This window comes from Tetrahymena thermophila (genome assembly GCF_000189635.1).
Source record: "Tetrahymena thermophila SB210 genomic scaffold scf_8254496, whole genome shotgun sequence".
Lineage (NCBI taxonomy): Eukaryota > Ciliophora > Oligohymenophorea > Hymenostomatida > Tetrahymenidae > Tetrahymena > Tetrahymena thermophila.
In genome coordinates, this window is record NW_002476271.1 from 42,706 (window position 1) to 58,075 (window position 15,370).

The 15,370-nt window shown below is 20.8% G+C and overlaps 6 protein-coding genes across 6 annotated transcripts; 1 reads left to right on the forward strand and 5 right to left on the reverse strand. All coding sequences in view use genetic code 6, as the record gives it.

Moving 5' to 3' along the window:
• Positions 1-1,434: 1,434 nt before the first annotated feature.
• TTHERM_00857910 (growth-arrest-specific microtubule-binding protein) lies at positions 1,435-3,607 on the forward strand (the record flags this gene model as incomplete). Its single annotated transcript, XM_001021933.3, has 7 exons — positions 1,435-1,476; positions 1,694-1,760; positions 1,966-2,150; positions 2,301-2,903; positions 2,964-3,068; positions 3,135-3,266; positions 3,335-3,607. The coding sequence occupies 7 exons, from the start codon at positions 1,435-1,437 to the stop codon at positions 3,605-3,607; spliced, it is 1,407 nt and encodes a 468-aa protein (XP_001021933.1).
• Positions 3,608-4,565: 958 nt separating this feature from the next.
• Positions 4,566-5,318, reverse strand: TTHERM_00857920 (LITAF-like zinc ribbon domain protein; the record flags this gene model as incomplete). Its single annotated transcript, XM_001021934.3, has 3 exons — positions 5,013-5,318; positions 4,747-4,917; positions 4,566-4,655 (listed from the first exon to the last, which is right to left on the reverse strand). The coding sequence occupies exons 1-3, from the start codon at positions 5,217-5,219 to the stop codon at positions 4,566-4,568; spliced, it is 468 nt and encodes a 155-aa protein (XP_001021934.2). The 5' UTR covers positions 5,220-5,318.
• Positions 5,319-6,808: 1,490 nt separating this feature from the next.
• On the reverse strand, positions 6,809-8,665 carry TTHERM_000857921 (transmembrane protein, putative; the record flags this gene model as incomplete). The annotated part of the gene is made up of 2 exons (XM_012799169.1): positions 6,809-8,284; positions 8,459-8,665. 2 exons carry the CDS (start codon positions 8,663-8,665, stop codon positions 6,809-6,811), a joined length of 1,683 nt encoding a protein of 560 aa, XP_012654623.1.
• Positions 8,666-9,613: 948 nt separating this feature from the next.
• TTHERM_00857940 (LITAF-like zinc ribbon domain protein) lies at positions 9,614-9,949 on the reverse strand (the record flags this gene model as incomplete). The annotated part of the gene is made up of 1 exon (XM_001021936.1): positions 9,614-9,949. The coding sequence occupies one exon, from the start codon at positions 9,947-9,949 to the stop codon at positions 9,614-9,616; it is 336 nt and encodes a 111-aa protein (XP_001021936.1).
• Positions 9,950-12,876: 2,927 nt separating this feature from the next.
• Positions 12,877-13,320, reverse strand: TTHERM_00857950 (LITAF-like zinc ribbon domain protein; the record flags this gene model as incomplete). The annotated part of the gene is made up of 1 exon (XM_001021937.2): positions 12,877-13,320. Exon 1 carries the CDS (start codon positions 13,252-13,254, stop codon positions 12,877-12,879), a length of 378 nt encoding a protein of 125 aa, XP_001021937.1. The 5' UTR covers positions 13,255-13,320.
• A 944-nt stretch (positions 13,321-14,264) lies between these two features.
• Positions 14,265-15,325, reverse strand: TTHERM_000857958 (hypothetical protein; the record flags this gene model as incomplete). Its single annotated transcript, XM_012799170.1, has 4 exons — positions 14,265-14,290; positions 14,335-14,579; positions 14,627-14,643; positions 14,870-15,325. The coding sequence occupies 4 exons, from the start codon at positions 15,323-15,325 to the stop codon at positions 14,265-14,267; spliced, it is 744 nt and encodes a 247-aa protein (XP_012654624.1).
• Positions 15,326-15,370: the final 45 nt, after the last annotated feature.

A 15,370-nucleotide genomic window follows, 5' to 3' on the forward strand; every position in this document is an offset into this window, starting at 1 on the left:
GAAATTAAATAATTTTTTAAAAGACCATTAATTAATTTTAGAAATTATTTTAGAGTTTATTTTTTATTTGGAAATATTTAGATGATGAATAAAAATGTATTAAAATTCATAGGAAGTCTTCAAATAATATTCATTTAACAAATTAAAATTAATAAAAGATCACTTTTATTTATCTTTGAGCATTAGTAAAAACTTTTTAGCTAAGAGTTTCCTATTTACCATTTAGAGGAAAATTAATTAATCTGAAGAAATAAATAATAATTAAAAATAAAATTCATAAAAGAAAAAAAATTAAATCAAGATAAGGAAAGTCTAAAAATAATCAACTGAATATATAAAATAAGTTTTTAAATTCCATTTTAAAATAATGAATGTACCTAGCTCAAATCCCCCCAAAATTAGTTTTTTAAACTCATATTCATAGATTATAACCTTTCCTATTGCTGGATTGATGAATTCTCTCTTTTATCTTTGAATTTTTATTCTAAGAAATATCTATCATCAATCCAACAATACTTTTCCCCCTCTCTTTTCTAACCTGATTCAGGTTCAGTATCTTGATACAATATATAAAAGTATTTTTTAAACTAGGAACGCTACTCCTGATAGATCTATACTCGCTAACTCCTAAACGCATTATAAATCTCTTAAGCCTCTCTTATGCTGAAATTTAAAAACACAATTAAAAACATATAAATTTAAAAATAAATAAATAAAAACAAATAAATTAAGTAAATAAATAAAAAAATAAAAACAAATAAATTAAATAAATAAAAACAAATAAACAAATTAATAAATATATAAATTAAGAAGAAATAAAAATAATTAAACAAATTAAAACTCTAAAATCTATAATTCACATAGCTGTACATTTTCAGCTTTTTTCAAATAAGTATAAATTTTAGTTTTATTTTTTGTTTTTTATTTGAAAAATCATTTTAATTGGTATATAATTAAATAAAATTAGCGTAATGTTTTTGAAGCATTTTGTTTTATGATTTTATATGTTTTTTTTCAAATTTTTTTATGAACAAAAAATATTGTAAAAAGGAAAAAAAGTTGAAGAAAAATAATGATTTAAGAAAAATACAAATATATTAGCAGTTAAGAGTTATTAAAATGAAAACAAATAAAACTGCATAATTTAATTTATAATTAATATTAAATGAGTGAGCGAGTGAATAGCAAATTAAATTAATTTATAATTAATTGATTAATATTGAATAAATAACTATTTAGCTTATTAAATTAAAGAAAGCAAATATTGAATGAACTATTTATTATCATTAGATTGTTTTACATTTTATTAAAATTTTTATAAAGAAAATTGAATGAGTTATTTATTATTATATAAATTCAAAAAACAAGAAAATTAAATAGAATCTTAGTTAAAAAGAAGATAGATAGATAATTAATTACTAATATTTCATAAAAATGCCTCCAAAAAAAGCTAAAGGAAAGAAGAAGAAAGAGGAAGTAATTAACAATGATTTAAAGTTTTTACTTAAATTTCATTCGTTTTAGTTCAATTTGATAGATCTAAGATAAACATGTTAGCAGATTTATAAAAAATCTATTTCATTTAGAGAAATCATTAAATTATTGATATAAATTATTAATAAATAAATACATTTTTAGATCATAGAAACAACAACTTTTAGGATTATAATAAATTTAATAAAATTAAAAATAGGAACCTGATGATGAGTATAAGAGCATGACAGGGGCTGACTTAACTCAGACATTAGAGAAACTGAAAGGTATTTTGTTAAAAATTTATAAAACTTTATTAAAATGATTGCAAATAATTTTATGTTTTTAAAATTATGAAACGCAAAAATTTTTAAATCTAAATAACAAAAAAATAATTTAAAATGAAATGATAATGATTGCTATCGAAACGATTTGCATCAATTGGGAATTTTTTATTATGCATGAAATTAAAAGTATATTTTAATATAAAAGAGAGAGTTAATGAAATGAGAACAAACAGAAACTATATATAAATGGATAGAGATATGGTTGAAAATTTCTATCATAACACGTTAAAAGAGATTTCTGAAGTGAAAACAAAAATATCAAACAAAGAAACAGAAGCTGAAGAAAAAGAAAGTAAACATAGAATAGATGTCAAAGTATTTCTATAAAAGGTAAATTAAAATTATTATTCAAATAATTTGAAATTAGAAGAGCCCATAAATAGGATTGGTGCCTAGAAAATTATATAACTATTATAATAAAAATATTATAAGAAGTTAATTAAATAAATCTAAATTAAAATAAATTCATTTGGTTATTAGGTTAAACATTTAGAGTACGAGTAAGAAAAGAGCAATTTAAATATTGAAGATGATGGTAAAAAAGCAAAAGAGAAGGAAGATGCTTACTTCGAAGATATTACCAAGAATATGAAATAGCTAAAAACTTAGTTGAAATCAGAATACTTGGAAAAAGAAAAAGCAAATATATAATAAGTGTAAGAAGAAAAGAAGGATCACTAGTCACTCCTTAAAATTCAATAGAAGAAATTTGATGAGCTTATCAATAATTTGATTATCAAGTATGAAGAACGTCTAGCAAAGCTAAAAGAAGACTTAGAATTAAAACTAAAAGTCGAAATTCACGAGCTTGAAGAAAGAAAAAATCTTCATATCAACGAATTAATGAATAACCACGAGAAGGCTTTCGCTGAACTAAAGAAATATTATAATGACATCACTGCTGAAAATCTTAATTTGATTAAAGCACACAAGGAAAAAATTGCTTAAATTTATGCTAATATTTAACTCAACACCAAAAACGTTGCAGATAATTAAGCCAAAAATGAACAACTCAAAGAGCCCTTGGCCAAACATCGTGAAATTCGTAATAAACTCAAAGAAGATTTAAAATAGTTTGCTAAAGTAAGATTCCTTTTTTTTTATAGTAAAGTATTTGAATGTAATATTTTTATTAATATTTAGCATAAAATGTCGCTCCAAAATTTGAAATCTAAGGCTATCACACTTAAAGATAAAATTACAAAATTAGAAAGAGATGGAAAGGATTTGGACGAAAAATACGAAAAAGTAAATAAAATTTTGATTGATTATTATCAAGACTTAATTAAATAAAAACTAACTATTTTTCTAAAGGTAGTCAGAGAGAAGCAAGAATTAGAAAAAAAATTCGAAGATATAACATAAGAAGTTAAAAAGAATGCAGACCTCAATAATAACGTTTTAAGCAACCGTTTATAAATTTTATTAAAAGAATATAATAATAAGGTATGAACTTAATACTATTTTTTTGGGAACTTAAAAAATTAATTAATATTTGTTTTTATTTAAAAAAGGAGGAAGAACTCCGTACCATTATCGATAACGCTGGATTAGACCATAATTTACACGAATAGCTCAAGCAAAGAGTCCAACAATCAATAGAAGCTAAAAATACTTTAATTAAGAATTTAAAATATTCCATTCACCATGCCACTAAAGCATATAACGATGCCATCAGAGTTTACGAAGCAAAATTAGTAGAATTCGGTATTCCAATAGAAGAATTGGGTTTCTAACCTTTAGAAACAATAACTTCTTCAATGCCTGCTGGTTTAGTCTCTTCTTGATGAAATAAAAATTTGTATTCAAATCTAGCAATATATATTATCTATCAATAATTGTAAAATTAAATTTATCTTTTGTATCTCGCTTGCTTAACTGTTGTGCAATAATAATTACTATATAATTCATATTCATTGGATATAATCAAATAATTTATAATTTTATCTTATCATTTAAGATCTTAATTAGGGTTTTTTATAAAAATACTTTCTTTATTTTTTTCACAAATAATGCAGTAATAAATAAATGATGAAATTTGTTATCTTAAAATATATCTTTACATTTGTTGATATATAAAGATTTGTTCATTAAATTTAGAGAGAAATTTTAGTATTCATTGCTTCCAATCTTAAGAAACAATTATTTTTTCAATGGCCTCTTGCTAGTTTAATTTTTTTATTAAATAATTTTAAATTTGTATTAAATTCTAGCAAAATGCCAATTATTATTAATTATGAAGTTAAATTTATTGTTTTATATTGCTTAATTATTGTATAATAGACAACTACTGAGAAATTCATAGTCTTTGGATATAATCTATAGCCTTTATTTTTCAAATCATTAAGTTCCTAAATTAGGTTTTTTTTTTTGCTTTCTTTTAATAATCCAGAGAATTAATGAATGAATGATCAAAATGTGTTATCCTAAAAATATACATTTAAACTTGTTTAAATATATTGATTTGATTTGATTATTAAAGTTTGAGAGAAAAAATTAGTTAGTATTCAGTCTAGTTATTTACATAATGTGAGGTTATAGTGAAAAATATATGTCTAATTAAAAACAGAAATCATTTTGTAAAAGAAAATTTAGGAAAATAGAGAAATATTTAGACAAATTAATACAATAAGAAGATATTGAATATGGAAAGCTTTCTTCGTTTACTAAAAAAAGTCTCTTAATATTTATTTTATAAATAGTAATCTCTTATAATATAATAATTAATTTCTTAACACAAAACTTTCAGCACATGCTTTTTTGGTTTATTCCTACTTCGGCTTGACAAGAAGGGCATTTATGTACTTTATCTTTGCATGAATCAATAAATAAAGGCTATTTAAATATATATAAAAAGGAGTTATAAAATTATGGACTAGTTTTTTAGAATTCAAATAGAATCTAAATAAAATGTTTAATTATTTACAATACAGCAGAAAGGGAAACAACATAAGCAAGTAATGGCTACCCAGCCATACACAGCACCACCAGACTTATTTTCGACAATTGTATTAACTTCCTTTTAGCAAGAAGGGCATTAAATTCTGGTTGTATATTCACATCCATTAGCATTATTTGGTAAATATCTCTATTAATTCTTTATAAAAAAGTTAATTTAAAAAAATTGAATGAAAAAATATAATTTTAATTCATAATAATAAATTTTATATAATCTCATATATTCCAATTTACCATTCCCATTCCCATTCCCATCTGTCCTGCAGGATATCCTTAGGGAACCTCTTAAGCAATCATAACTGTTTCTACTAAAACCTATTATTGGCCATATCCTGGTTAAACCATAACTGGTTGTTAGTAATAACCACCTTATTAGGGTTAATATGTGCCAGGATAGGGCTATTATTAAATATAAACTGGTTGTCCGTATTGAGGTTGCATGATTGGTGTTAATTTATTTATTTAGTTAAACTTTTTAAGGAGTTTATTTCCAAACTGCGAATATTAATTTAATTTACTTTTTTTTAATTATTTAATTGTTTTTTTACAAAATCCAATAGTTTATTTGCCTTTTCGTGCGTGATATTTTAATTAGATATAAAAAATTTAATTACAAAATCTGTGTTTGATAAATGAAAAAATATAATAAATAAATACAAAAAAATTTTATAAGCACTTGAGTATGTTTAATGCTAAGTGGCTTACATTCACATATTTAGTAAAACCACACAGGTAGTTTTCAACATCATTTTTTTGTAATTTATAATTTATAAAAATTATGATATATTTATTTGATATCTAGCTATTTAATTAAACGAATTTTGAAATTTTGTAAAGATTTTATTCTTTACTCTAACTAATCTTAGTTCTAAAATCTCTTAGTCTTACATATTTCAGATAAAAGCTATTTGATGGATAATTTATAAAAAGAAGGAGATTTTCTCGAATTTATCTAGCCAAAAATATGAAATATTGATTATCAAATTGTCTATTATAAAAAGATTATCTAATTAATTTGGAGTTTTTCAAATTTAAATTGTTGCTTTATTTGCATGGCTATTTCATAAAAATAATGTGTGAAACAAGCACCTTTCAATTTTTTTAATATTATTTTGTAAATAAGAAATTTTTCTCTTTTTTGTTTCTAAAATTTTCACTTCGAATTTACTTACATTGTTTTTTATTGATATCAAAGTTATGAAAATTTGGTTTATTATATTTATTTGATTATTTTCTTAGCAAGATGCCCAAATTCCTAGTACTACCATTTTTTTGTCTTTATTATAAATATTTATAAACAGATTTCACAAATAATTTTTAGATCTATTTTTATCTTTTAATCAATACTAAATGTTTTCAAAATAAAATAAAAAATAATAATCAATCATTCATGTTTACTTTTTTTGATTCAACTGCTCCATATTTTTAAAAATTAACAAATCTCCTTCCTTCATTTATTTTAAGTAAAATTATTTTTGAAAACTTAAAAAAATAAATTTAATATCTAAAATAATAAAAAGTATTTATCCATTTTAAATTTTATTTAAGAGAACATATTTATTAAACCTAAGAATCTAATAATAAAGTTTACAATTTTTTTATCATCAAAAAAAAAAAATATAATTATTTTCAGTAAAACTATGTAATAATAAAATTAATTTATTACCAAAATTGTATATATAATCTAGTTAAAAATTAATCTTAGATCTTGTAAAACAGATAATTCAACAAATATATTTTTAGGCATCTTAGATTTATAAATTTATTTATTTAATTAATTTAAAATTAGTGTTTATTTGTTAGTTAGTTAGTATGTTTGTTATTCTTTAATTTGTTAGACATTTGAGAAATTTAAGAATATTGATTATATTTATGAGTAGTTATTAGTAGTTTTATTAAAATTGAGTTATAAAGTCAATTACTTAGTAGATATTTGGTTATTTACTTTGGTATTTAGTTAGTTAGTTAGTTTATTAGTTATTTATTTATTTAGTAAGCTTGTTAAAAAGGAGGGATGAATAAAATTATTTTCAAATCTCAAATAAATCATAAAAAGCAAGAAAGGGATTGATTGAAATAAACTCCATTACATTTTTATCAAAGGCTATATAATGAAGTATTGTGAATTTTTTAATTTGAATTTATTAGAGTTATAAATTAACCATGCTATTTGGAATGTTCTCAGATTTGACTATAATTTCATAAGAATTTGAGGAGATTAGCTTTATAATTTATACTAAATCTTGCATGTTTGTATGAAAGTCAAATTAAATTTAGTTGATAAAAGAAGTAATTTGAAATTATTCTAAATAATTTTAAAAGCTTTATATGTCAATCATTCTCTTAAAGAATACAATGTGATGGTATTAATCTTCTATCATCGGTAGTCTTTCCCCTACTTAAGGGATGATTAATTCAATATTTTAGTCAAAATTAAACAAAAGACAAAAATCAAATTCCTTTTAATGTTCCTATTTTATGAGAGAGTTATCTCTGGGGAAAAAAAAGGAAACAAATTGCAGATCGTAATTATTCATTTGATTACTTTTTTAAAGATTGTTTAGCTCAATCAGTTAATCAATATCATCTATTTCAAAGCATTGATGTTTATTATTTAAATAAGGTATTAATATTAAAATCCAAATATCTTTCAATTGTATTGCAACACTAGCTATTGAAAATACAAATACAATCATATAGAAACTATTTTAATCTAATTGAAGATGATCTTTGAAATTTTAAGAGTATGGTTTATCAGTTGATATGCAGATAATAAATATAGAAAGCAAGTATAAGGTTTAAACAAATCTTATAACAAGAAACGTGTTGAGATTTTTGACTCTAAATTATTTAATAGAATCAACGTTAAAAGCCTATTTAATTTTTCTAAAATCACATCCTGAATTCATAAAAATTGCCAAAAAAAGGATTAAAAAATAATAAAATATTTCAAATTTTGAGCCCTTTGTGTACAAAGGAGAATTAATAAACCTCAAAGTCATAATTAAACTCAACACTAAATTTAAGATAAGCAAGTAGAAGAAATAGTTATTAATAACTCTGCAGCAAAATATCAAGCCAATAAATCCAACAAATTAAAATCCTTAACAGTAAAGTTCTTTAAAAATTAATAGAGTGCACAAGTATTCTTTGAGATCGAACTCAAAAGAAATAACCCAAACTAAGTTTATGTAAAATGAGAGTAGCAAGATGCAAGGTAAAGCTATAAATAATGTTTATTGATTTTAAGAAAAGTACATCCAAATAAATAAAATAATAATCTAAGGAATGAGCAGGACATTTATAAAAACTGTTTGAGTATACATCATATCTACTATCTATCTGTCTTTTCGATTATATATGTATAGAGTCAGTACTTCTTCCATTTACAAAATAACTAAAAGAATCAGTAAAGGAATGAATATCTTTCTGTGGTATAAAATAATTATTCGGAGAACCTTGTCTATGCCAAAAAACACTAAAAAATAAGTTGCATAGCTCGTTTGCTTTTAATTAAAAATTTAAATTATTTCTGAAAAATATTATTTAAATTTTTTTAAATGTTTAGTTTTTTGATAATCCTTTTTTTAGTCATTTGAGCTATTGCTTAGTGAATTATTTCCAAAAAAGATTTAAAGTCTATTAATCTAAAAATATGGTTAAAGAATGAATTTTTTTACTTGAATAAATTTGAAGAATAGCACAACTAATAAAAACTAAATGGTCTTAATCCAAACTAGTGTAGCTATTTTAAAAATTGTAATTTTATCTTCTATTTTCAGCATTCTATTCAATCGAAAAAAGGATTAAAACTATTCGAAGAAATAAAGAATACTAAGTTATTCCTATTCTAATTTCCTTATTTATAATTATTACTAATTTTACATATTTTATCATAATATTAGTGACTCTATCTATATCTTCATTTATTATTTAGACTAATAAATTTACAAAAACCAATAAATTTCAATTTTTAGTTCTTATTAATCACATATTTGCATTTTAGAGTTATTCTTACTTAAGCTGCTTATCAACACAAATTTTTCAAATATTACTTAAAGCTTAATTAACTAAGGAAGGATATATAATTTTATTAAGAATATAAATAAATTTAATTTATATTTTATTTCTTTTACTCCATTTAATATAAAATATTATTCTTATTGAAAACATCTTAAAATAAAATATTTTTTTCACTTAAATTTTGATTAAAATTTTCTAAAATTTAAGCAAAAATTTAACCTTTCGATAAAATAAATAAATGCAATAAAAATAAGTTTTGAAATAAACAGGTATATAATTAATTATAATTTAAGTACTGTAGGTAAACTTGTGAATGATGATGGCAATAGTTTAAGGATGAAGTTTAGATAAGAAGCAGAATATATGAAATAAACATTTTTTTCATAAAGTTTTTGAAGTTTTATCACTTTTCTTTTTGTATCTTTTTAATATTTCAAAAAAAAAAAACTTTGATAATTATGTTTTTAGCATAAATTATTCAATCAAAATAAGATTGAAAAGAAACTATTTTTAATGATTATGACTTTACTACAAATATTTTTATCATATATAAAGTAATTAATCTAGTTTATTAAAAGCTATGGTAATTGTTTCATTAGTAAAAAAAAAAAATACACAACAAAAATATAATTTACTTTCATTTTAGATTTTAATTTTTTTTACTGGATTTTTTAAAAATCTTATATTTTATCATTAGAAATTCCTTTCTTTTTTTACTTATTTTTGATAATTTAATACTAAAGCTATTTTAATTAAATATATTTAATTAATTAATTATTTAAAAAGCATAATTTTTTAGAATACCTTATAAATCAACAAAATTTATATTCACAATATCCGAGTGTATTTTTGCAAGTAGGACAACTATGTATTTTATTTTTACACCTATCTGTGCAAAACGGAATACAACATAATCCTGCAACAAAACCAAATATGACTGCACATGTAAAAGTGCCACATCCTGATTAAGTTTTTATTTCAGTAACAATATTTTTATTACAAGTACTACAGTAGGCTTATGTAGGTTATGGAGAAGTAGCTAATATTTAGTTATCAACCTTCACATCTTAGATAAATAAGGGCTGCTGAGGTACAGGAGAAGGATACATCTAAACAGTGGGCATTTGTTATTATTATTAATTTTACATTTTTTTATTTATTTTAAGGTTATTGTAATTTATATGTTTTATTTATTTATTTTTAATACCATATACTCTTTTACAGGCTTTTAAAATATTATAATTATTACTTTAAAATATAATTAAAAATTAATAAATATGATTTATTATTATAATGTTGTTAAAGTAACAAATTAATTTAATATAGAATAAAAGATACATTACATCTTATATTTCAATTTTTAATAATTTTTTTGATAATTTTAAACATATCTCAATTATTTTGTAAAATACTTGTAAAATTTCTTTCCATAAGAAAAATCAAGATTATTTATTTACTCTATAAAAATTTCTTCCCTACTTATCCCTGAAAGTAAATAAAAAAACTCTAAAACATACTAAAAATTTAATACATTTTTTAATTTTTATCTTCTTATTTGAATATTTTGAGATATTCTTGATAATATTTTATGATATTTTTTCTTAAATTTTTTATTATTTAGCTTAGCAAATATTTTTTATGAAATAAAAATTGTTAACAAGAGGGAAAAGCTTGTTTGGAGAATTGGGTTTGGTTTGGATTTCTAAATAGTATTAACAATATATACCATGTAAAGAGTTTTGATAAATTTACTAATGTAATCAACAAAATTAACACATATGTGTTCCAATTATTTTAATATCTGATAAATAATTTGATAATCTTCCTGATAATTAAATTAGGTTGTATTTAATTTAAAAAAAATAAAAGTTAGGTTTCTTAAAATTTAGAAATAAGAAGATAATTTTCAAAAACAAAAACCTCAAAATATTTTGTTTAAAAACCAGATATGAAATGAACAAGTAGACATATTTATTTGATGAGAACTCATTAATTTAATAAAAATAATTTTACTTTTATTCAATCTATTTACGAATTTTATAATAAGATTTTTACTAGTATTTTTTTTAATTTTGTATTTTATTTTCAAAAGTAAATTAATATGAGTAAAAGTTTATTTAATGAATTTTAATCAATATTTTAAGGAAATAGATTTTATCCTAAAAAATTCATATTTTCCTTAAAATATTAATTAGCTTTGGAGATTAATTTATAATTGTATTTTGATTTGTAAAATCTAATTTTTAACTTTAAAAAAAATCAAGTCAACTTAAAATTTGTAAGTAAAAAAATAGATCATTGATTTTCAGGTCAGAAAAAGTTTTAAAAAATAGGTGAGAAAAAAATAATTTAACACTTTTAAAATATTCAAATTACATATATCATTAATAGAGTGTTTTGCATTAAAAAGTTTATTTTAAATTATGTAAAAATAAATTATTGAAATAATAGAAATAGACTAAAATATTGAGTATAAAATTATATGTACATTAAATTAATTAAAATATCCTGAACAGAGTGACTTTTGATAGAAATTAATATTGGCAATATTTTTTGACACTTTTTTCAAAAAATTTATCAATTTTGTAAAATCTGATAAAATAAATTTAAATTTGAATTTTAATAGTTATTTAAAATGCTTTTAAAAATAATAAAATGTTTAGTATAATATATCTTATTTAAATTCGATAAAAAATATATAATTTAAATGATAGAAATAGATAAAAAAATTGTTCATAAAATTAAATTCGTGCACAAATTAATTAAAATATCCTTAGAAGAGTAGTTTTTGATCGAAATTAATATTGGTAATACCTTTTCACACTTTTTTACATCAGGTAGATAAATATTTCTTTATGCAGTAAAATCTGATTAAATTAATTTAAATTTTAAATATTCTTTGATAATTTGATAAACTCTGAATATAGAAAATATTTGATTTCAAGACTACAATCAAATATTTATTACGTTAATTTGTTTAGTTAGCGACAAATCCAAAAATTTAGAGAAAATATTTTTTACTTTACCATTTAGAAATCATCATTATAATTTTGTAAAAATGTCTAAATTTTTTGATACTTCTTTCTTTCATTCAATATTTGAACTCTTTAAATAAAAATTTAAAGGGGTTGTTTTAATAGTATAAAATTTAAACAAATTTTTAGACCAATTTATAATTCAAAAAAAGATATAAATCAATGATTAAATGATATGATAATATTAATTACAATAAATGAAATATATATCAAATATTTATTTTTTGTTGATATAATGATTGATTAATTCTATAATTAATTATATATTATTCTTTGATGAAAAGTAAAATAGCACTTCATAATGTCTTAAATTAAAAATTTTATTCTCCCAACTCTTAGCCTCAACCTCTATTTGATTCACCTATTCTAAGTAGTTATTAAATTAAAACAGTTTTTTAATTCTTTTTTTAGCTATAATCAAAGAGGTATGTTAGAATTATAATGTCTCTTTAAAACTAATTTAAAAGCATGAAAATTATTTATTTTTTTTAAATTCTAAGTTTAGATTAATAAATAAAAGTATTTCAACTTATGATGAAATTAAACTAACAAACAAATTATTGTGCTATTAGATAATCTCTTTGAAATAGTAATACAGTTTTTTAAAATTTAAAGAGTTTTGCTTTTCATTTTCTGATTTGTCTCAAAACTTTTTTGAGTACCTATATACTCTAAATATATATTAATAGATTTAAATTTGATTATTAAGAAAACAAATTGAAATCAATTTAAATTTCACAATTTTTAAATGCATTATTTATAAAATTTAAATTTATTGAAGTACTATACTATAGAACTGACAGTATTTTGTATATATAACAAATATTGATTTAAATGAAAGAAAGTTATTAGGGTTAATTATTTTATCTTTAAGTAATTATTTACACATCAAAATAAATTATATATTACAAAGAAAACAATTTATTTGAATTTTTGATTTAAAATTGTGAATAATAAAATAGATATTAGTTAATTAAAATTAATTAACTATTTCTTATACTTATACGAGATTTATTTATTTTAAATTGTCGTCTTATTTTTCAACCACAAATTTTGTATTCAAAAGCACCAAGCTAGGCTTAGCAATTAGGGCAAGTATGAATTTTATCTTTGCAGCTATCCATACAGAAAGGAATGCAGCAACAACCAGTAAAAAGACAAAGAATGAAGCACATTGTCCAAGTACCAGATCCTGCTTTAGCTGTAACTGTAGTTGTTAAAGTTTTATTGCAGTTATGGCATGTTGTTTAAACAGGATAAGGAGACATACAAGTCATATTTTATACAACTTATGGATTTTACTGTATTTATAATGGTTGATTTTACATAGGAGGATAAGTGACTGGAGGTAAAGCATTTTGATTTTGAGGATAGTTATTCTAGACTTAAGGATAACCATTCTAAGTTTGAGGATACATTTTTAAATTCAATGGTTTATTATTTTACTGTTTTTAATTATTTTTATTGTTTTATTTTTTAAATGTTTACTATTTTAATCAAGATTCATGTTAGATTACTTTTTAAAACATAAAATGTAGTATGATTTAATCTATACTTAGTAAAGTTTTTTTATGAAATAGCCTAAAATCCTATTTATAGAGTAATTATTTATAGACCTATTTTTAATTTTTCAATATTTAATGCAAATTATCATTCAATATTAAAATAGATAAAAACTCGAACAAAAGCTGAAAAATCTACAAAAAAAGAAAATTTATTTAAAATAGAACAAATATATAAATTTACTATAGACGCTCGCTCAATAGATAAATTATAGCTTGATTGTAATCACCTCTGATCTTAATAAATTAAGGATACTTATAATTAAAATACAGTAATAAAAATCAAGACATTTTCATGTAAAATATTGTAATAATAATAATAATTTTAAAAAACAAAATAATTTACAATAAATTTAATGTTCATATTTTACTTCGATATAATATAACAACAATTTAAATTTATTAAAAAAATATAACATCTTAATTTTCATTTACACCTTTTATATGAGCTAAAAAAAATTTGCTAATATAGTAAAATCTAATTAAATTAATTTAAATATTAATGTTAAAGTTATTTATAATGCATTTAACAGGAATAAAGTGTTTATTATGATATATTTTATTTATTTAAATTTTATTAAAAATATATTATTGAAATAATAGAAATTGATAAAAATATTGTACATAAAATTAGATGCATGATTAAATTAATTAAAGTGTCCTTAGAAAAGTGGTTTTTGATCAAAATTATAATTGGTAATACCTTTTCACACTTTTTTTATATCAGGTAGATAATAGTTTCTTAATCTAGTAAAATCTGATTTAAATTTTAAATATTCTTCAATAATTTAATTTACTATTGAATATATAGCGAAATACCAATTTTTATTATTAAAATAAAGAATATTCTACTGAATACCTAATATTCAATCAAACCCTATAAAAGCAATACCTAAACTTCAGTCCAAATCTTGAGCTCATTATACTCTCTTTTACTAATAATCTCACTAATAAAATGGTATTAAGTCTGTTTTCTAGCTAGGTATCCTAATTCATATTTAAAATAGCACAAATTTTAGTTAGAAAGTTGATATTAATAGAGATTTTTATTTCTAATTAGATCTGAATCACTAAGTAATCTATTTTTTTAATCGTTTTAGATATTCTTTATTTTTTTAAGCTGTAACTAGTGATTGTTGATCTGTTAATAGTTTTCTATCACATCTTTCTTCATTTTTATACTGTTAAATAATATTATTAACTTTAGATTAAGGAAAAAATAATTCACTTGCTATTTATCTTTTGCTATGATCAAAAATTTACACTTAAATTAACATACCTCTTTCCAAATTGAGCTTTTTTTTGAAATATTCTGATTGAAGTCAGTTTAATTAATTGGGAAAATATCAAATTTTCAACATAAAAAAATGATATTTAAAGTATTACTCTTCGGTTCTAAATGGTAAAACTTATTTAAAATACAAAAGTACTCTTTTTTAGTTGGTTTTGAGTTAAATTAGCACTTCTTCACTTGATTTAAAACAGGTACTAGCGAATTAATTGGTATAAATCTTCTATCGAAATGAGACCCTAAAAAAAGCAAATTCAGAAAAAATAACAAATTTAAATTTTTTATATAGCCTATTTTATTTTAGGATGTTTATTAAGCTACTATTTATTGCTATTCGAACAAGAATAGAGGGTTAAAACATTTGAAGTTCCAAAGCTCATAAATATCATGTTTTAATCTGATTTAAACTCCTTTTTTATCATTCATAGCAAGATTAGATTATAAAAATCTATCCTTTTCCTCAAATAAGTATTCTATGATAAAGCCTCTATCTTTTTAAAAAGTATTTATGTAGTGTTGATTTTTAAAATTTTAATTTTAACCTCTTTTTTCCTCTGATTTGCAAAACTTTTTAATGAGTTTTTTTTACAATTTTTTATCTAAAATCCTACCTAAGTTAATAGATTAAAAGATCATTCTGATGAAATGATTAAAGAATTTTGAGTTTTATGTTTCAAATTT